A 23212-nucleotide genomic window follows, 5' to 3' on the forward strand; every position below is an offset into this window, starting at 1 on the left:
GCTGCCCTCATCACTGGTCCTTCATCATTTCCCAAATCACCGCTGGGAACATGCATCTTCTTACAATACGTTCTCTTGTGGATTTTGTATATTTTTCATCAATTATGCAGAAAGTACACTCTGTTTGAAGAGCTGCTTTTCTGGAACACTGATAATAAAACCCACGTGTATAAACCACCTGGACCAGCCCGTAAACCTCTCCTGTCTGGCTTGCTCTAAACACCCCACCAGCATAATCCACCACTACCAGCACCACTTTAATCTCCACCATCAACACTGACTGCCACTAACACTCCAGGCATTTTATTATTATTTTTGTATGAAACTTTTATTGTCCCAAGATCATTTTTTAAGAATTTTTATTGGTGTATAGTTAATTTACAATGTTGTGTTAGTTTCAGGTGTACAGCAAAGTGAATCAGTTTTACAGATACATATATCCACTGTTTTTTAGATTCTTTTCCCATATAGGTCATTACAGAGACTCCAGGCATTTTAAACCCATGTTCTTTCACCTGTCAATGCTCAGCCTCCAGGATATTTCCAGTCGTGTGTGGGTTTGGGGCATGGAGGAATGATGTATGTAGTGGGGAGGGACATGGATCTAGGGCAGAAAGCACTGGGGAGCTCAAGACTTTGAGTCTTTGTGTCAGTTTCTCTGATGACATCAGTATAAAGTTTCTTCCTGATGTATCAGGGCCAAGCATCAAGAGTACTCCGGAGCATCCCTCCCTTCACTATCTGTTTTGGCCTCATTCTTCGCACTCCTAACCGCTCCACAAGCAGAAAGGAAGGACGTGCCCTGGGAACCCTCCTAAGGGCAGCTTGATAAATGGACTTGCCACACAGCCTTATTCCCCAGTGCCACACTCCTCACAGCAGCGGGTCAGTGTCAGAGTGTTCTCATCTCATCACGGGACACAGCTAGTTGAACTTCTCTGCCAAAGCTTGGTCCCTTCAGCCATTTGGGTGGGATTAGGCTATAGCCACAGGGAAGATGGGCCATGGAACCAGTCTCATACTGGAAAGATCTCACTTCTGAAGGTGATGGACAGGTTGCTGAGGATAAGTGTGGTTCTTTCTGTTCTGGGTGATGAGTGCAACAATGGGCTAGAACATCTCTCACTGTCCAACCCACCTTGCAGGCAGTCAAGGAGATACGCTGCTTTTATTGCCTTGCCTTCCCAGAAATATAGAATAAATTCTGGACCTGCAGTTCCTTGTATGTTCTGACTCCTGGATGCCCAATAAAAAGTTGTCATTCAAAGGAAGCCTTCTACCTTTTATTATCTTTATATAAAATACATACTAAAAAATTTATATATCTCTTTATAATACATATATAGAGATAAAGAGACAGAGACAGACAGAGAGATAGAGACAAAAAGAGAAATTGCGGGGGGGTGGTAGGCAATGATTTCCCAGATATGACACCAAAAGCACAAGCGACCAAAGGACATGATCAAAATTAAAAACTTTTGTAATTCAAAGGCACCACTAAGACAGTAAAAAGACCACCCACAAGCCACAAAATGGAAGAAAATGTTTGCAAGTCATATATTTATTACAAGACTTTTATCTAGAGTATATAAAGAACTCTTATAATTCAACAATAAAAAGATATATAACCCAGTTTTAAAATGGACAAAGGATCTATACAGACATTTCCCCAATGAAAATATACAAATGGCCAATAAGGTCACAAAAAGATTCTCAACATCATTAGCCATCAGGGAAATCCGAATCAAAACCACAATGAGAGGGCTTCCCTGGTTGCACAGTGGTTAAGAATCTGCCTGCCAGTAATAAAAAATGAAATACTGTTACATGCTACAACACTATAAGCCTTGAAAACATTATCCTAAGTGAAAAAAGCCAGTCATAAAGGACCAGATATTATATGATTCCACTTATATGAAAAATCCACAATAGGCAAATCTATAAAGAAAGTAGCTTAGTAGTGGCTTAGGGCTGGCAGTGGAGGCGGTGGAGATGGAAAGGCAGTTGTGATAAAAGGTGACAGCTCGTGGGTGCAGGCTTTCTTGCTGGAGTGATGAAAATGTTCTAAAACTGATCACGGTGATGGTTGCACAACTTTGAATATACTGTTGGGAAGGAAGAAAATTTTCCTCTACCCTTCTAGGTTCTTTTGGCTGGTCTAAGAATTAAATTTACATGAGACAGAGTAATAGGAAAAACTTAAAATTATTTTTGTATGTACAGGAACCCCACATACCTGAGAGATAAAAAGACAGAAAGCTAAAATAAGGTACAGTATATATGCCATCCTGAAATAAGAAACGGGATAAGGGCCAGAGGCCCTCAAGGACAGAAGAGTAATTCACAGGACAATAAAAAGAACAGGAAACACCGAATCTATACCTACATACGTTTAGAGCAATTCCTCTTTTTTTTTAAAATTAATTTTTATTGGAGTATAGTTGCTTTACAGTGTTATGTTAGTTTCTGCTGTACAGCAAAGTGAATCAGCTATACGTATATATGTATCCCCTCTTTTTTGGATTTCCTTCCCATTTAGGTCATCACGGAGCATTGAGTAGAGTTCCCTGTGCTATACAGTAGGTTCTCATTCGTTATCTATTTTATACATAGTAGTGTATATATGTCAATCCCAATCTCCCAGCTCATCACACCTACCCTTCCTCCCTTGGTATCCATATGTTTGTTCTCTACGTCTGTGTCTCTATTTCTGCTTTGCAAATAAGTTCATTTGTACCATTTTTCTAGTTCCACATATAAGTGACATTATACGATATTTGTCTTTCTCTTTCTGACTTACCTCACTCTGTATGACAGTCTCTAGGTCCATCCATGTTACAGCAATTCCTCTTAAGATCTGAGGGCTGATTGAACAGCTATTGCACATAGAAGGACCACATAGAAACGGGTAGGAAAATGAAGACACGGTACCCATGAGACACCCCTCCCGCCCCAGATGCTACGACTTGCAGGAGGGAGGGATATTGCTGGAAGGGGCCCAAGGGCAGACTCGCCAACCCTAGGACAAAGCAAAGAAACAGCAATTTAAAGAGCACCTAGACTATATGGGAAGGAAATCCGTTTACTTACCCTAGAGCTTCTGGTCTGGGAACTGCTGGAACCCTCTCCAAAATCGGAGGCACCAGCCAGTGCTTTGAGTCCTCACAGGCCTCCCCTCATCTAGGGCCCACTCCAACCCCAGCTGCCCCACCAAGAGGCCTCAGCCAGGGACTTCCCCCAGCCAGGGTCTCTTCCAGTATCAGATGCCCTGCCTGAATTTGATCCTTCATATTTTCAATATCGTGAAATCTATCCAAAAGTTCCTGAATCATGTGGGGTTTTTCCCTGGAGACAAGCAACACAATTACATGCTTTGCTCTCTGTGAGTCAGTTGAACAACAGATGCACATGTTACTTTGAAAGACATAACATGATCACTGGTCATGATAAGCCATCAGTTACCTACATAGTGATTTGGATTTGTGGACTGAAGGTCTAGTAGTAAGTTCATATTTTATGCAATTACTCACCGTTCATATACCGTGGTAATCAGAATTTGAACTCTGTCATGGAGGGACTGGCGTTATTTAACTAATGCATGGTAACTGAAATACGTGCATATTGGGTGTGTGCGAAGTGAGGACTACCTGCATGTATTTTCTTCACAGTTGCCTTCAGTTCATACCCATTCTTCCTACCTGAACCCACAACAATCTTCCTGAGTGAGATAAGTCATCACCGCCTCCACCCCAAATAGCACCCTGACTTCTGCGTGGTCTCCGTCTACATTGCCCACCCTCCAGAGCATCCTGTGCATGAGCACCCATGTCTCTGCCTCAGTCCATGGTGGGGTAAAGTGAGGCAGGAAAAAGGTCAGGGGACTCAAGGCTTTGAGTGTGTCAGGTCCTCAGCAGACATCATGAGGACACCATTAGCAATATATTGTGGCTATGTTGCTGGGAGAGTCTGGGAGACTCTGAGAGAGTCTAGGAGAACATTTCCCCAGTCTCCCCTGAAAAACAAAAAGTCTCATCAACTGAGGGTTTACTCTGAGAACCTGTGACACCCCATGGAGTGGAGAGTGGGGTGGAAGAGCACTGAGCTTATCAAAAGACACTGATAGTGGACCTGCTATGCCAACAAGTGGCCCCTGCTTCCACTGAGAGCCAGTATAAGGCAAAGCCCCAGGAGAGCCGGGCTTTGGAGCAGCAGCCTGCTTAGGGGACCTCTTTCCGAGACCAGTGGACAGACTGCTAGGGCTGAGTGTGGCTCTGTCCTGTCTCCTGTGTGATGAGTACTGGGTGGGTGGGAAGTTTTGTAACCTGGTGACTCTGGTAACCTGGTAAGCTGGCTCAGCGGCTGGCCACTGAACGAAGGTTTGCCTCTTGAAAGCCATGTACTGCATTTTCATTATCTTTTTGTAAAATAAATTCTTAAAAAATAAAACAAAACACAACAAAAAAAAAATTATAACAGAGTGATCAACTCACCCCAGGTGGCCCTGGGACTTTACTGACTTTGGCACTGAAAGTCTCACATCATGGTAAACTCCCTTTTCTCAGGCAAATTTGGGATGGTTAAACATTTATGTATGTGAAAATAAACCTGGAAGTATAGAGACTAAAATATTTATTGATTAACTCTGGTTAATAGATTATTGTTTATTTTAATTTTATTATACATGACCTTATATCCATTTTTTTTTTGAAGTCCAGAAAAGTGTGATTATATTCACAGCATAGTAATGGTAGCAATACTTCCTATGGACAGTGTACTTTCTTTTTTTTTAATTTTAATTTTTATTGAAGTATAGTTGATAAACAATGTTGTGTTAGTTTTGGGTGTACAGCAAAGTGAATTTGAAAAAGTATAGATACATGTATATATATAATTGAATCACTTTACTGAAAACCTTATATACTTTTAAATCTTTTCTACAGTGACCATGTTTTAATTTGCTAAACAGGGAAATTGGGGGAATTATAAAAGTCACTTTAAAACAACATCAATTCCATTCATTGGTCCAGGCTTCATCATCATTAGCCCATCCCTGAATCTCCTGGTTAGGACCAAACCCAAATTGACCTGTATAGGCTGGAGAATTTGGGTTTGTGGTTGTTTCTCTTTGAGGTGAGCTCTTGTGTTGGAGCAGAGAAATAACCAGACCCAGACTCACCTGTCTTCCAATTCTCTCCTTTGTCATTCTCATTATTTTTAAAAGTCCATGAAAAACATTATCTGAGCATTAAATATTTATTTGTTGAAGCTTACTTATGAGAAAGAGAATGTTTTAAACTATGATAAGCACACTAAGTAAAATGGGGAAAGATTAAAAAATAGTTGTAATAATAATATAAATAATATAAATATTCTTCATTTTTACATCAAGCCTAGTTTTAAAAAAAAGGGTGGGGGAGAAAGAAGGAAACAGCAGAAGAGAGAAAGAAGGGAATGAAAAAGAAAATGAAACAGGAGAGACGTGAAACATGATAAAGATAGAGAAAAAGGGGAGGGAGAATCTAAAGGAAAATGAAAGGTACAAACAAGGAAATAAAAAGATGGATGAAAATAGAGATTCCTAAACTCATGAGGTAGACTTTCTGCACTAATGCAAGGAAAGGAAAAAAGATGGCAGAAATGTCTTTGTCTAAAAACATGCTGGGGGCTTCCCTGGTGGCACAGTGGTTGAGAGTCCGCCTGCTGATGCAGGGGGCACGGGTTCATGCCCTGGTCCGGGAAGATCCCACATGCCACGGAGCGGCTGCGTTCTCTTTGAGGCGTTTTATGGTGTTGCGTCTTACATTTAAGTCTTTAAGCCACTTTGAGGTTTTTTTGTGTATGGTGTGAGGGAGTGTTCTAACTTCATTGATATGTACGCGGCTGTCCAGCTTTCCCAATACCGCTTGCTAAAGAGACTTTCTTTTCTCTATTGTATATTCTTGTCTCCTTTGTCAAAGATTAATTGACCACAGGCGTGTGGGTTTATTTCTGGAGTCTCTATTCTGTTCCACTGATCTACCTGTCTGTTTTTGTGCCAATACCACACTCTTTTGATTACTGTAGCTTTGCAGTATTGTCTGAAGTCTCAAAGGGTTATGCCTCCAGCATTGTTCTTTTTCCTCAAGATTACTTTGGCAATTCTGGGTTTTTTGTAGTTCCATATAAATTTTAGGATTATTTGTTCTAGTTCTGTGAAAAATGTCATGGGTAATTTGATAGGGATCTCATTAAATCTGTAGATTGTTTTGGGTAGTATAGCCACTTTAACAATATTAATTCTTCCAATCCAAGAGCATGAGCTATCTTCCCATTTCCTTGAATCATCTTCAATTTCCTTTATCAGTGTTTTATAATTCTCAGCATTAAGCCTTTCACCTCCTTGGGTAAGTTTTTTCCTAGTTATTGTATTTTTTTTAAATAAAATTTTAAACAAGATTTTTTTTTTTTACTTTTCTGATATTTCATTGTCAGTGTAAAGAAATGCAACAGATTTCTGTATATTAGTCTTGTACCCTGCTACCCTGCTGAATTGGTTTATCAGTTCTAATAGTTTTTGTGTGGCATCTTTAGGTTTTCCATATAGAACATCATGTCATCTGCATATAATGACAATTTTACCTCTTCCCTTCCAATTTGGATACCTTTTATTTCTTTTTCTTGTCTAATTGCTGTGGCTAGGATTTTCAATACTATGTTGAATAGAAGTGGTGAGACTGGGCACCCTTGTCTTTTTCCAGAATTTAGTGGGAAGGCTTTCAGCTTCTCACCATTGAGTATTATACTGGCTGTGGGTTTGTCATAAATGGCTTTTATTATGTTATGAAATGCTCCCTCTATACCTACATTGGAAAGAGGTTTTTTTTTTTAATCATGAATGAATGTTGAATTTCTCAAATGCTTTTTCTGCATCTATTGAGATGATCATGTGGTTTTTGTCTTTTCCTTTGTTGATGTGGTGTATCACATTGATTGATTTACATAATCTTTTAAAAATTATTTTATTTTATTTTTGGCTGCGTTGGGTCTTCGTTGCTGCATGTGGGCTTTCTCTAGTTGTGGCGAGCGGGGGCTACTCTTTGTTGCAGTGCGTGGGCTTCTTGTTGCAGTGACTTCTCTTGTTGTGGAGCATGGGCTCCAGGCACGTGAGCTTCAGTAGTTGTGGCACACGAGCTCAGTAGTTGTGGCTCATGGACTCTAGAGCGCAGGCTCGGTAGTTGTGGCGCACAGGCATAGTTGCTCCACGGCATGTGGGATCTTCCCGGACCAGGGCTTGAACCCGTGTCCCCTGCATTGGCAGGCAGATTCTTAACCACTGTGCCACCAGGGAAGCCCCAATTTACATATGTTGAACCATCCTTGTGACTCTGGAATGAATTCAACTTGATCATGCTGTATGATCCTTTTTACTTGTTGTTGGATTTGGTTTGCTGTTATTTTGTTGAGGATTTTTGCATCTATATTTATCAACGATATTGGCCTGTAATTTTCTTTTTTGGTAGTGTCTTTGCCTGGTTTTGGTATGACAGGTGGCAGGAATATACAATGAAAAAAGGACAGTCTCTTCAATAAGTGGTGTTGGGAAAACTGGACAGCTACATGTAAAAGAATGAAATTAGAACATTCTCTAACACCATACACAAAAAAAAAAAAAGAAAAGAAAGAAAAAACCTCAAAATGGATTAAAGAACTAAATCTAAGATGGGATACTATAAAACTCCTAGAAGAAAACATAGGCAGAACACTCTTGGACATAAATCACAGCAATAATTTTATGGCTCTGTCTCCTAGGGTAAAGGAAACAAAAGCAAAAATAAATAAATGGGACCTAAATAAACTTAAAAGCTTTTGCACAGCAAAGGAAACCACCAATGAAATGAAAAAACAATCTACTGAATGGGAGAAAATATTTGCAAATTATATGACCAATAAGGGATTAATATCCAACATATATAAACAGCTCATACAGCTCAACATCAAAAAAAAAAAGCCATTGAAAAATGGGCAGAAGAACTGAATAGAGGAAATGCAGTTGACCAACAGGCACATGAGAGGATGATCAACATTGCTAATCACCAGGGAAATGCAAATCAAAACCACAATGATATATCACCTCACAACTGTCAGAATGGATATAATCAAAAAGAACACAAATTGGGAATTCTCTGACTGTCCAATGGTTAGGACTCTGTGCTTGCACTGCTGAGCTAAGGGCCCAGGTTCAATCCCTAGTCAGGGAACTAAGATCCCACAAGCCGTGCAGAGTGGTTTAAAAAAAAAAAAAAACCACAGATAACAAATACTGCACTACTGGTGGCAGTATAAGTTAGTGCAGCCACTGTGGAAAACGGTATGGAGGTTTCTCAGAAAACTAAAAATAGATCTACCATTTGACCCAGCAATTGCACTCCTCAGTATATATCCAAAACAAACAAACAAAAACCACAAAAAATAGTAATTTGAAAAGATGCATGCACCCTTATGTTCATAGCAGCATTATTTACAACTGCCATGATATGGAAGCAACCTAAGTGTCCATCAATAGATGAATGGATAAAGAAGCTGTGGAATATATATACAATGGAATACTACTCAGCATAAAAAAAAATGAAATTTTGCCATCTATAGCAACATGGATGGACTTGGAGTATTTTATGCTAAGTGAGGTCAGTCAGACAGTGAAAGACAAATACTGTGTGACATCACTTGTATGTGGAATCTGAAAACTACAACAATCTAGTGAATATAACAAAAAAAGAAGCAGACTCACAGATATAGAGAATAAACTATTGGTTACCAGTGGGGAGGGGAGGAGAGGCAATACAGGGTGTGGAAGAGGGAGGTACAAACTATTGGGTATAAGATAAGTGTTTATTGTACAAAATGGGGAATATAGCCAATATTTTGTAATAATTGTAAATGGAAAGTAACTTTTAAAAACTGTAAAAAAATTTTTAACAATTAAAAAAATTGAAAACAAGAAATGTAAAAAATAAAAACACACCAGCTCTTGGTTTTATTGATTTTTTCTATTTTTTAATCTCTATTTTATTTATTTCCTCTCTGATCTTTATTATTTCCTTCCTTCTGATGACTTTAGGTTTTGTTTGTTCTAATTTTTCTAGGTCATTAAGTTAGGTTGTTTATTTGGAATTTTTCTTGTTTTTTTGAGGAAAGCCTGTATCATTATGAACTTCCCTCTTAGGACTGCTTTTGCTGCATCTCATAGGTTTTGTATGGCTGTGTTTCATTGTCATTTGTCTTGAAGTATTTTTGATTTCCTCTTTGCTTTCATTGTTGACCCATTGGTCTTTTAGTAGCATACTGTTTAGTCTCCATGTGATTGTTTTCTTTCTCGTTTCTCTTTCTGTGGTTGGTTTCTAGTTTCATGACATTGTAGACAGAGAAAATGCTAGAAATAATTTCTATCCTCTTAAATTTGTTGAGCCTTGTTTTGTGCCCTACTATGTGGTCTATTCTAGAGCATGTTCCATGTGCACTTGAAAAGAATGTGTATTCTGTTTTTTGTTTTTTTTGTTTTTTTAATGTAGTGTCCTGTAGATATCAATTACGTCTAAGTGTTCTATTGTATCATTCAGGATCTCTGTTGCCTTACAGATTTTCTGTCTGGAAGATCTGTCCATTGATATCACTGGGTGGGGTGTTAAAGTCTCCTGCTATTATTGTCTTCCCATCAGTTTGTCCCTTTACCTCTCTTAGTATTTGTTTTATGTGTTTAGGTGCTCCAATGTTGGGTGCATATATGTTAACGTGTATGATATCCTCTTCTTGTATTGATCCTTTTATCATTATAATAGTGTCCTCCTTTGTCTATCTTTATGACCTTTGTTTTAAAGTCTATTTTGTCTGATATGAGTATTGCTACCCCCGCTTTCTTGTCATTTCCATTTGCATGAAATAGTTTTTCCACCCCCTTGCTTTCAATCTATATGTGTCTTTTGCCCTAAAGTGGGTCTCCTGTAGGCAGCATATTGTAGGTTCTTGTTTCACTATCCAATCTGCCACTCTGTCTTTTGATCAGAGCATTTAGTCCATTGACATTTAAAGGAATTATTGATAAATATGTATTTATTGCCATTTTAAACCTTGTTTTCCAGTTGACTTTATATTTAATCTTTGTTCCTTTTTTTCTGCTTTTTGTTTTTCCTTTTGTGATGTGTTGATTTTCTTTGTTATTACACTTGAGTTCCTTGGTTTTTGTGAGTCTATTGTATGTTTTTGGTTTGTGGGTATGTGGATTTCAAGTATGTTAACCCATAACTATATTTACTTGTTTTAGACTGATAGCCACGTAAGCTCAAACACATTCTTAAAGGTTCTACATTTTCTTACTACTCTCTCCCTCATTTTGTAATTTTTATGTCCTATTTTATATCTTTATGTTTATCCTTTTGCTCTTATAATCACTTTCACAAAGTATTCAATTGTTTCTTAATCTATATAATGGCTTATATAAGTGATCTTCAATACTTTTATAAACTTGCCTTTCCTATTGTGATTTTCCCTTTCCTATAGATTCTTGCTTATTTTCCATTTAGAGAAGAACTTTCAATATTTCTTTTAGGACATGTATAGTATTGCTGTATTCTTCTAGTATTTTCTTGTCTGAGAAATTTTTTCTCTCCCCTTCTATTCTAAATGATAATCTCGCTGGGTATAGTATCCTAGCTTACAGGTTTTTCCCTTTCAGGGCATTAAATATATCTTGCCACTCCCTTCTGGCCTGCAACATTTCTGTATAGAAATCAGCTGATAGCCTTATGGGGTTCCCTTGTAACTAACTCTCTGTTTTTCTCATACTGCCTTTAGAATCTTTTATCTTTAAATTTTGCCATTTTAATTATGATATGTCTTGGTGTAGGTCTGTTTGGGTTCATCTTGTTTGGGACTCTCTGTGCTTCCTCTACCTGGATATCTATTTCTTTCTTTTGGTTTCACATGTTTTCAGCCATAATTTCTTCAAATACATTTTTGATCCTCTTTTCTCTTTCTTCTCCTTCTGGAATCCCTATTATGCATAGGTTGGCATGTTTTATATTATTCCATAGATCCTGTATGCTGCTTTCTTCTTCTTTTTTTTAATTTGTCTTTCTGTCTGCTTTTCTGATTGGGTGATTTCCATCATTCTATCTTCCAGATCATTTATTCGTTCTCCTGCACTATTTAGTTTGCTATTTATTGCCTTTAGCTTGGTTTTCATCTCAGTAATTAAATTGTCTAATTTTGATTGGCTCCTCTTTATAGTTCTAGTTCCCTGTTACAGTGATCCACTTTTCTATCAATAGCCCTTTCTAATTCCTTTAGCATTTTATTATGTTCTTTTTGAACTAGGAGTCTGATAGACTGGAGAGGTCTGTTTTATTGTTTTTTCTTTCAGGGAATTTCTCTTCTTTTAATTGGGAGTAGTTCCTCTGGGTTTTTTTTTTTTACTATATTTCTCTGACTCTATTAATTTAGGAGAAACAGTTATCTACTGTGGACTTGAAGGTCTTATATGAGGGAGAGACCCTGTGTAGCATGTAAGAGTACAATATTTTGGGTGCAGGGGTGTTTTGGGTATGGATGCCTGCCATATCTTTGCTCAGAGTGTGCTGGCTGTTGATCCCTTGATAGGGGGTGTGTTCCGTGTTGTGGTGACCAGAGTCTGCACTAGATGTTGGGCAGGGCCTCCTCTTTGATCTGTGGTTGTCATAGCCCTTTAGGGGACAGGGTCTGCTCCCCACTTGTTGGAGTAGAAGCTCCCAGATCTGGTTCTAAGCTTCATAGTGAGATAGATGGGACTGGATTGCTCCCTCTAAGAAGGGAGCTGCTGAGTGTTCTTCTGCAAGAGGTGTTTGCTGGGACCTGTGATTCTGTGATGTTGCCTGCCACCTGGTGTGCATGCCCACAAAGATCACTGTTGCTGGCACAGCCATCAGGGGCTGCCTCCACATGGGAGCTCCAGTAATTGGCTTGGAGCTCCCTTAAGCATGCATGTGTGCTCACAAAGCTGCTGGTGTGAAAACTCACTGGCACTGTGTCCCCTGAGCCCACAGTTAATCAGCTCAAATGGCCCTTAGGCATGCATGTGCAGTCCTGGTCCCAATATCCACCACAGCAAGAACCCACCTGAGCTGTATCCCAGCACCTGCAGTAGGATTGGTGGTAATGGGCTCAGATTTCAGCCCTGCATCCACATGTGCCCACAAAATTCACAGAACCCACAGCTGCCAGAGTCTTTGCTCCACTGTAAGCATGCTGATAATGAGGCTGCTATGCAAACCCATGTCCCTCCCTTCCTGTGTTGACATGGGATTCCTATGGAGGACACACACTCCATCCTGCACGTGCCCCCAGTTGCAGCCCAACTGCACTCCAGTCCCTATGACCTGTCTCTGTGCAACCAACCTGAGTCCTCTCCCTATGTCTGTCCAGTGAACCCCCAGTTTCAGCACCCAACCACTGCGCATACCAGCAGGCGTACATCTTAGGCTGGGATGTGTGGTGATGTGGCCAGGACTGTCTGTACTGGTCTCTCTCTACCCTGTGGGGCTGCAGGCCAGCTCCTACACTCTCCTCTCAAGCCTCTGAAGCTCCTTACCTGTCCTGGAATAACTCCCAGCCAGTGAAGGAGGTTCTCAGGGTGAGGGAACTTTTCCTCTTTCAGACCTCCCTCCCTGGGGTGCAGGTCCCATCCCAATTCCTCTTCTTCTCCCTTTTCCCTTTGTCCTACAATTTGTTTTCCATGTAAGTAGCCTCTGTGGAGAGGATGGACACTAAGGAAATGTACTACTTTGAGGAGTCTAAACCTCATTTCAATAGGACTTGATAACATTGTTCAAAGGTGAATTTAACTCAAAGATACATGCACCCCAATGTTCATAGCAACACTATTTACAGTAACCAAGACATGGAAGCAACCTAAATATCCATTGACAGAAGAATGTATAAAGAGGATGTGGTATATATATGTATAATGGAATATTACTCAGCCATAAAAAAGAATGAAATAATGCCATTTGCAGCAACATAGATAGACCTAGAGATTATTATACTAAGTGAAGTAAATCAGACAAAGACAAATATATGATATCACATATATGAGGAATCCAAAAAGTGATACAAATGAACTTATTTACAAAACAGAAACAGACCCACAGATATAGAAAACAAACTTATGGTTACCAAAGGGGAAAGAAGGGAGGAATAAATTTGGAATATGGGATTAACAAGATACAAACTACTATATATAAAATATATAAACAACAAAGACCTATTGTATAACTCAGGAAACTATATTCAATATCTTGTGATAACCTATAATGGAAATGAATCTGAAAAAGAATATGTACATGTATAACTGAATCACTTTTGTGTACACCTGAAATAGTGTAAATCAACTATACTTCAAATTAAAAGTTAAAATAAAAAAAAAGAATATTAAGCCCAGCTCCAACATCTGGGTCTATTTGTATATAGTTCTCCACTGGTTAAACTCAGGGACCCTTCTCAATCCCCCACCACTTGGGAAGATGCTTGATCTACGTGTTCTTACTAAAGTCCTCAGTGGAGGGAGAGGTTAGATCTGTGCTTATGAACAGATGAAGATCCTCCTGTTACCCATATATGTCTGTGTTTGGCTTGAGCCACCAAATGATAAAAACAAATCCCTCTCATTGATTCTCAGCTCTGCTTCTAAACCCCCTTCCATCCCTCCCTCCCTGCGCTGAGCACATATTTTACCTCCTAATGTTTTCTCTCTGTATCAAATATCAGGGTTTTTGGTATAATTTTTTATGGAAGGAAGAGACATGGAACTAGTACATGGAAACTGATTCAAGGGCTGATTGGGTTGGGGGCCAGTGAGTCCAGAAGAAAGAGAGATGATTGTAGAAGACAATATATAGTCTTAATAATCTATTAATCCTTTAATAGTCCCAAACAGCCTCTAGTCAGTTGTGTAGGTTCCATATTTGCCAGACAAACTGTTTGATCCCAGCCATGATTCTCTTGCCCTATGTCTTGCTGGGTTCTCACTCATAAGCGTGTTGACAAAGAGAAGATGAAGGAGACATTGGAAGCAATTAAGCCATGTTTTAGGAAGAAAAGACAAGTCATCAGTGAAATGCAAATCAAAACTACCTTGGAACCCCCATACATCATAGGAATATAAAATGGTGTAGCCACTTTGGATAACACTTTGGCAGTTCTTTTAACTTTTTTTAGAAAGTTAAACAATGAATTACCATATGACATAGCAATTTCATACCCAGGTATTGGTGAAATAAAAATACTTTTAAGGCAGAACAAGAAAATCTTTAAACATAAGATTCTGTCTCTATCCATTTGGGCCACTACCCCTCTTTACTGTGCATTGTGCATCCACATTATACATTAGCCAGATCTCCTTAGAAGACACAGGAATACCTGCTTGACCGAAAACAGCAATTTTCTCCTGGCATCAGCAAGGTAACTCCTTAGGAGATAACATTCCTTTCTCAATCCTGTAAGGGGTCACGATGACCCACTACTTGCCTTGTAAGTGCAGATCTGGACTATGTAAACTATCCATATGTTACTTTGATATATAATCTGTTGTCTCAAAAACATATATAACTGTGCTTTGACCTCTAATGGGTGGAACAGTTCTTGGAGATTTCTGAAAGAGTGTTTCCTGGGTTATAATCCTCAGGTTGGGTTGAATAAAATTCCCCATTTCTTTCTTGGATTGACTATCAATTAATTTTTTCATTGACAGTATATACATAAGAGAATTAAAAACAAGCTGACACAAAAATTTGCACACAGGTGTTCATAGTAGCATAATCCATAATAGGCAAAACATGGAAAAAACCCAAATGTGTGTTAACTGCTGACTGGATAAACAAAATATGGTCTATCCGTACAATGGAATACTATTCAGCAATAAAAAGAAATGACATACTGATACATACTTGTCTACTTAAAGAAAAATGTACAACATAAGAGTTGTGAGTTTATGTTTTATTTAGTGACTTACTGAGGACTATAGCCTGGGTGACATCCTCTCAGTAACTCTGAGGAAATTACACAAAAGAGGCAGAGGAGAAGCCAGTTTATATGATTTTTGGCTAAGGAATATGTGTATCCAAGCATACATCTTGGTGAAAGATTACTGCTAGGCACAAAGAACACATATCTCAAGTTAACGATTTTAGTGTTTTTCCTATGTATGGGAAGGTACAAGAATCTGGTGTCATTAAAATTCTTCCTGAGATATACAACTATCTAAGGGGCCTGCTTGTCCACAGCACAGGGTGCTCCATCTGTTATCATCTTACTTTCCTCTTAGAGTGCACTGTCGGTCAGCACTGCAGTGGGTTACAACTTAACTCTTGAGGAACCAGGTGGTGAGCAGTGCTCTCTGTTCTTCTTTGTTTACATGCCACAACATGAGGGAACATTGGAAATGAACAAACAATTAAATAGAAATGGATAAATGCTTTCAAATGTCAGCTGTGCCTTCATCTTTGGGTTTTCTGCATCCTCAAAAAACAAAAACAAAAAAACCCTTTAAAAAACCTCTTTCAAAGGTTGGAAAATTCAAGAGAAGAATAGTATTTTATAACATATGAAAACTATATGAAATTCAAATTTTAGTGTCCATGAGCAAAATTTTGTTAGAACACAGCCACGCTCATTTATTCACCTATTTTCTGTGGCTGCTTTTTGCTGCAAATGACAGAGTTGAATAGTTACAAAAGACTGTATGGTTCACAAAGCCTAAAATGATTACTCTCTGGTCCTTACAGAGAATGTTTGTCTATTCTTGCTCCAATAAGTAACTTTTGGATTGGAGAGAGTATTGTGAACTTTGGAGACAGATCGTCTGGGTGGAAATCTACTGCCACAGTTTTGGGAACCTATTATACCTCTCTAGGCTTTAGTTCCCTCATCTATAATATGGGAATAATAATAGTACCTCCCTCACAGAGCTGTGAGAGTTAAAAGATATAATGCATACAAGAGTACTGCTTTTGATACCTGCAACTTACGATTATCATTGTTGTCTTATTATTGACTGCATCACGGAAAGATATAAATGCTGAGAGCAGACACAATCATAAGGACTGGATACATTTTAGTGACATTCAACATCTTTCCACCTTTGAAATGTACCTTTGGGTGAAATATTTAAACATCAAGCATTGGTGGATGAAAAATGGGTACTTAGTGTGCCAGAATAAGATCACATATGCACTCTGCTTCTCTTTCTAAAGATAATTCCACCACTCAGAATTATCTTCAGTCTTCTGTCTTTGCAGATGGGCTTTCTCTGGTTCTCTATCACATGGATGAAGATGAGCACCCCATAGCAGCTGAGTTTCATATTACAGTTCTAATCACATTCAAAGAATTCGATTCTAAAATCCAATAACAAATTTGCCAGGAAAGAGAATTTTATTGACTCAACTTGGGTCAAGTGTCCACCACTGATCCAGTCAACCCACACCAGATGAAAGTCTTCTAACGTCCACATGGTTTGCACCCTTGAGGAGATGTGTCTAAACGCACCCTCCCACCCAGCCTGTGGCATGTTTTCATAGCAAAAACAAGCTATGGTGATACGGAGACCATTATCAGGTGATAACCAAAAAACGCAGAAGGCTGCAAATAAGAAAAAGAGTTTATTTAGAGTTCCAAGAATTGCATTTTGGGAGGCACCGATTCGAATGGCAACTCAAATGTGCTCCGGGGGGAACAGAAAATAGCGGGGGCTTCTAAAGGCAAAAAAAGATATTCCAGAGAAGTAACGAAAGTTATCTTTACAGAACTACGATTGGTGCCGGCAGACTTTCACTCACTTGCTGGCAGCACATTGGTTGCTAAGCTGTGGTCTCTACGGAGTAAAGAAGGCAAGTTCCAGGTGGTCTCAGGATGGATGGGTCCAAAGTTTATGTTGGGTTTAGGGATGGACGTGTGTAAGTTCCACTTCCTTAATAGCCTCCCAACTCCATCTTAAATCACTTTGACATAAGTGACTCCATTTTTTTTAATTTTTTATTTAAGCCACTTAAGAGATTTGTGTTACAACACCTAGCCCACTCAACTAACCCATCATTTATGGACTCCCCTCACACTTCTACTGTTTTCAGCTTTCAAAGACTCTCCCTCCTCCTTCAGTTCCTGCCCCCAGAACATGAAGAATCACAAATGCAGCCTTCCACAGACGCTGCCTTTTTAAGCAGCAATCAATGTGACTGATGATTTAGGGCCTGAAAAGGGAGAAGGTAGCCTTGGACCTAGCTATGCCCATCAATCTTCACCCCAATTTGGTTTCAAAAATTATCCCTGGGGCATCTCGCAATGAAGGAAAGGAAAGGGGGCCTGAAAACAGAACGAGTCTGAGGCTGCTTCTCATAGGGGACCCATATTCAGATCACAGAATCTTGGAGACTGTGGTGGTTGAAAGGGATCCTAACTTAGCTTCATCCACCACATCAGGGCGAAAGCTGGGCCCTGTCTTTAGAACTTGTTGCAGAGAGGTGAGTCATGGCAGCATCTAAATTCCACAGTAACACTGAATTTAAAGAGCTTCATAGGAACACATAGGCTGCTACAACCCTGGTATCCATAGGAAATGGTGTCACCTGGAAAGAGACAGAGAAGAGGGCAAGTGAGGTCCCAGAACCCAGGCTGCAGGCCCATGGGTATGGGACCCAGCATATCCTGGTATGCAGCTCAGTAAATATTCCTGAACGAAATCACAGGATCAATGCATCAACCAACTAATCAAGAATGAGGAGAAAATAGCACATCCCATGGAGGACTCATGCTCCTGGTAGGGTGAATGTCTGCCGCCTGGGAATGAGATGCTGGAGGTAGGCCCCCTAATGGGCTCTCCTAAAACAGCTCTGCAAGCTCTGTATATTAGAGCTCAATCCATTCCCTCCACACACGAGAGGGCAGAGAGGATGAATGGAAATTGCCCTCTCCACCCTGACCATTTCTCCCCCAGTCTATGTCCCTAGTTCCCCAAACCCCATCACAGTCAGGTCCCACTCAGAGGAATTTCAGCAGCCCAGTTCCAGTTACCCTCAGGAGCTAAACTCCCTACTTTGCTTACAGGTCACCATCCCAATCAATAGTGAGTGGCAGTCCAGTACCACAACGCGATGAAAATGTTTCACTAGGTTAAGAAAAGAAAACCAACCCCTTTTCTATGCAGTTCCTACTCCCAGGGTTCCTGAGGGGTCACTGCCCTGAGTCCTACAGGCATCCGGCCTTGTTCTTGGGACCCAGGCTCTCATGGTGTCCCATGGAGGGTTCATACTATCCCCCCACCCTGAACACCCACTGCCAGCCCCTAACCTCTGGCAAAGGTCACCCAGGAGACTTCTCAGGCCCCACCTACCTTCGTAGACCTTCCTCAGGAAGCACTGCTGGCTGCCTTGAGTGTGGCAGAAGCTTTCCCTGTTCTCGCAAACCCCGCTGGCATTGACTCGGTGACACTGGAAACATTCTAGAGCTGGAAAGTCAAAGCAGCATAATAAGGCTCTTACGTCCCAGCATCCCGGCTGCTCAGGAGGGAGCACACCTGTGACCCAGGTTCGCCTGGACACTGACCAGCTCCCAGTGCCTGAGGAATGTGCTGAAAGCAGGTCATTTCTCCGTGCTTGGCTTGCACCTGGGAGGAGGCGTGCGTGCCTCTAGGCACAAGGTCTGCACCTGAGCACAGAGGGCTCTGCCTGTCCTCCCAGGGATGGGCTGTGCTGCTGGAGGAATGAGGTCGAGCCCTTCACTGCAGCTCCATTGACCCCACTTGCCAACTGATTATCACCCCAACACCAAGGGGCACCATTGAAAATGTTCCATGTGAATGGCATCTGCAGGAGCAGAACAGGTGATGGTTGGAGTTGTGAAGGAGTCGGCACTGCCCACCCCTGCTCCGTCCTGGCTGCAGCTTCACAGAGCCTCCCCTCACCCTCCTTCACACAGAGCCCCACCCTCCACTCTCCCTTTCATCTGAGGAGTCGGGGTCCGAGGAGAACACCAGGACTCAGCCTAAAAGGAGAGCTGAAGGGGACAGGTAGGGGAGAGAAAGGACGGGTGGGAGGAGGAGGATGGGAAGTAAAAGAGAAGATTGGAAGTAAGAGAGTGAGGCAAGCCAGGGGGAGATTGAGGAGGGCAGGAAGGAAGGGAGGGAGGAAGAGAGGGAGGGAGGGAGCTTCCGGACAAACACTTGCCCTGGAGCCTCCTTCTTGGGATGAGCACCCAGTGGTCCCTGCGCTCCCTGCGTTATTCACCAAACAGTGAGCACCTGACATGTGGGAGGCCCTATTCCATGTGTTGGGAATTGAGTGCTGAAGGAGCACTGAAACATGCATTCCACTTATTTAAACAATAAACAAATAAATGGGGAAAATGACTGACAATGAAAAATAAGAAAGGTTATTTCAGGTCCTGGTGACTTGTGAAGATGACGAGATGGAGGAAACATGGAGGAGACAGCGTGGGGAGACCTTGGGGAGGCAGAAAAGCTTTCTCAAGTGTGATTTAAGCTCAAACCTGAATGATGTTTTTTTTAAAGCTGACTACTTAAACGGCTGGGAGAAGTTGGGAAACTGGTTCCAGGAAGATCCACAGGCAAGTGCACAGAAGGGTTCTGAGAAGGAATTAGCTTGGCCAGTTTGAGAAACAAACAGAACAGCACAGGTAAAGTGGAAAAGGGTGAGAATATTATAAAATGGGACTGAAGAGGTCGGTAGAGACCAGACCTCTCTAAGGTCTGGCACGTATCTGCTTAGACCCGCACTGTTGTACATGGTATCCACAGGACTTACATGGCTGTTGAGCCTGTGAAATGCGAGTAGTCCAAACAGATGGGCTGTAGGTCAATTTCAAACACTTAGCACACAAAAAAATTTTAATTGCTCATCAGTAACTTTGATGTTGATTACATGCTGAAGTAATATTTTAGATGTATTGGGTTAAATAAAGTGTACTATTAAAGTTAATTTTACACATTTCTTATTTTTTTAATATACCTACTAGAAGATTTAGAATAACATCTGTAGCTCAGCTTATATCTTATTTGGACAGGACAGTTTAGGCCATTGTAAGAACTGGGATTTTATTCAAAGTTGGAGGAAGCCATCAGAGGTTTTTCAATAGAGAATGACATTAACTGATCTATGTTTTGCAGTTTCACTATGTTTTTCTATTCACTGCAGGTGTGCAGACAATAGATTTTAAAGAAAGAGAAAGTAACAGAGGGCTAGGAAAGAGGGTGGAAACTGGAAGGAAGCCACAAGTCAACCGAATCCGTGCAAAATGTGAGAAATTAAAGGTCAAGTATAAATGAAATATTTATGTGGGAAACAGGGGCTGGGAAAGCTACAGCAGAACAAATAGAAGGTCATTTCAATGTGCTTGCCACGACCTCATCATTTTTTGTGTAGTTTAAATCTGAAACTATACATTTTTTTATTTACTCACACATTTTTATCTTGCAGTAAAGCTTTTCGCCTGGAATGAACTTTGAAAAATGCACACTCAGTAGAAAACTGAGCACTCAATTCCTCTTCCTCTAAACTTAATGATGACTGTATAACTTGAACAGCCTGTCTGTCAATATTTACCATTGCCCCTGGGCCTGTGCTGTCCCTGATCCCATGAAAACCTCCTAAAGATACAAATCTGCTTAAGAATTTCAGTGGCTCTTTTGAAAGTTAGTAGTTATTTGAAGAAGGCTGTGCCCTAGGATGATTTCACTTGTGCAGCTGCAACAGAGGCCTCACGTATCACTGACTGAAGCAGGTGTAATTCCCATTGTTCTCCCTGTAGCCCTCAGCCTTCACCTCCACATGCTTGTGACTGCAACACTTGTGACTCTGACGGGGGGCTGTAGGACACACTCGCTGTGCATACAGGGCAGCTGGAACAGTGGAGAGCAGATGCCTCTGGGAGCGTCCCTCTCCCAAGAACAGATGGGGAATCGGTGGGTGACTACTCCAACTTTCTCACCCATGAGTTGGATCCTCTACACTGTCCTCCAGAATTTCCAGCAGGATGGATTCCATTTGCCCACCATGGTGTCCAGCTTATTAACTTCATTGCATATTCTGTCTTACTTCCCCACGCCCGTCCTGGTATTTCCTGGGATCACCTTCCAGACAAATGATTTTTACTCCTATCAGCTTCAGAGGGAAGCACAAGCCAAGATGATGGATTTTCATTTAGATCAAGTGTGTGTTCTTCTAAATTAATTTTTTATATTTTTTATTCTGAGTCTTCTTGTGCTTTTACAAAACAAACAAAACATTGGCTATTAACAGACTGATTCCATTTGCTGAAGAAGGACATTGGAAACAAATGATGCCTGTTAATGCCAATGATCATTCCAGTTTTCAATCAATCATGGAATCAAATAAAAGCTATGAAAGTATATTCTGTAGAAGTTGAAATACCTGACTTTTTGTGAATGCTATAATAAATTTAATTTAAAAGTCCACATAGAACATAAAATCATTTCTTTTTACTGTGAAAGAATAAATACAAATGCTGGTAGAATATAATATTGCAGCAAAAAAAAAAAAAAAGTTTTTACTTAATTGAGGCCCACAGAGCAAAAAAATGCCCTGATAGTTGGTTTTGATTCACACATAATTCTGAAGTGTGTCCTAACTGTGTCCAAACCAGATAGTATATGAATATAAATAAATATATATGTAAATACTTTATATATTTTAATGTTATATATTATAATGTTAAAATATATAATATATATAACATATAGAATATGTTATTTTATGAATTATATATATGAAAAAATATATTTTATATATTATATATGTATGTGCACATACACACCCACAGATAAAATAACTGAACTGTAAAATTTTGTGATGTGGAATAAAAAATAGTCTTTAGCAAAATTTCTCCCTGCTCCTTGTCATCAAGCAGATCTGAAAATGGTTTAGCTTCTAAGGAACTACATTGTGATTCAATCTAAGTGTGCTACAACATTAATGAACATTTTGTAAAAGGTCCTGCAAATATCAGTTGCATTTTGGTCAGGTAGTAGATTTTGACTCCATTTTTTTATGTTTCACAGCTGGCAGCCTTGAAGTCTCTCCCCTGTGCCCCACATCTGGGCCTCAGGAGCTCCCTCCTTTACCACTGGTGGGAGTTTCAAACCACACAAGCCCCTACCTGAATGCAGGAACCCTTGCCCTGTCTGTCCCCCTCACCACCATAGAAATTTGAGTCTCCTTTCTCTGTTCCCTCAAGCCATCTTAAGACACCTGGCAGTAAGCCCTGCTCTCCCGAGAAAGCCTCATTAGGTAAGTAATAAACATTTTCATACTCTCCTGGTGCATATGTGACATCATCAGTCTTGACATCTGATCCAAGTTTGGGTGAGGGTCCATCCTATTTCTACAGTATAACCCCAACAGTCTGAAATCTTAAAGTAGTCAATAAATGGAGTACCCAAGTATTTCAGCTTTCAAAAATGTTTAACCAGTTGAAGTTATGAAAAACAGACTTTCAAGCAAAAAGATATTGAAATGTATTCCTACGAAAGCAGAATGCCCCAGATTAAATTGTAAAATGTATATGGTCGTCTTATCTGTTGGACATTCTAATGTCAAGGCAAGCAGACAAAGAGTCAAAGAGAGAGGCAGTGCCTGGAAACATAACCTGCCACTCACTCAGGTTCTCCTCAGTCCCCATTGCCCTCCTACATGCTCCCCAGAGGGCTCACCTTGCAGGAATCTCAGCAGTGAGGACAGGACCACCAGCGGCAGCAGCAGGAGGCACTTACCCATCTCTGGATTTGGCCCCAGCACCAAAGAGTTACAGAAGGCAGGACAGAACCACAGGCCTTGAGAGCCTCTGAGATACGGCTTTATAATTCCAGGCTGGGAGGAGCAGCCAATGGCAGCCCAGGCAAAGGGCTGTACTTCCACAGACAAAGAGCAAACAGGGTCCCTGAAGGAACTGGGGCCCTGCATTCCTTTCAGCATTATTGGCCCTGCTCACCTCCAGTGGCCCTACTGAGGGAGCCAAGTTATGTAAGAAGAGCTGGCTCTTTTGTGTCTCCATTTCACAATTGTAAAATGGAAGACTAGAGTCTGACTTACACTGCCTAAGGATTTGGGAATTCAATTGAGTTAGTGACGTTTTATAATCTAAGAGGTTTGCCATATTGAAAGGAACTACTGAGGTATGG

General features: G+C 40.5%; 1 protein-coding gene across 1 annotated transcript; it reads right to left on the bottom strand.

Moving 5' to 3' along the window:
- Positions 1 to 16760: 16760 nt before the first annotated feature.
- Positions 16761 to 22845, bottom strand: LOC309826536 (protein PIP-1-like). Its single transcript, XM_082660782.1, has 3 exons — positions 22745 to 22845; positions 18392 to 18505; positions 16761 to 17627 (listed from the first exon to the last, which is right to left on the bottom strand). The coding sequence occupies exons 1-3, from the start codon at positions 22806 to 22808 to the stop codon at positions 17503 to 17505; spliced, it is 303 nt and encodes a 100-aa protein (XP_082516908.1). The 5' UTR covers positions 22809 to 22845; the 3' UTR covers positions 16761 to 17502.
- Between the last annotated feature and the right edge of the window lie 367 nt (positions 22846 to 23212).

This window comes from Grampus griseus, assembly GCF_964374135.1.
Source record: "Grampus griseus genome assembly, chromosome: 8".
In the NCBI taxonomy this organism is placed as follows: Eukaryota; Metazoa; Chordata; class Mammalia; order Artiodactyla; family Delphinidae; genus Grampus; species Grampus griseus.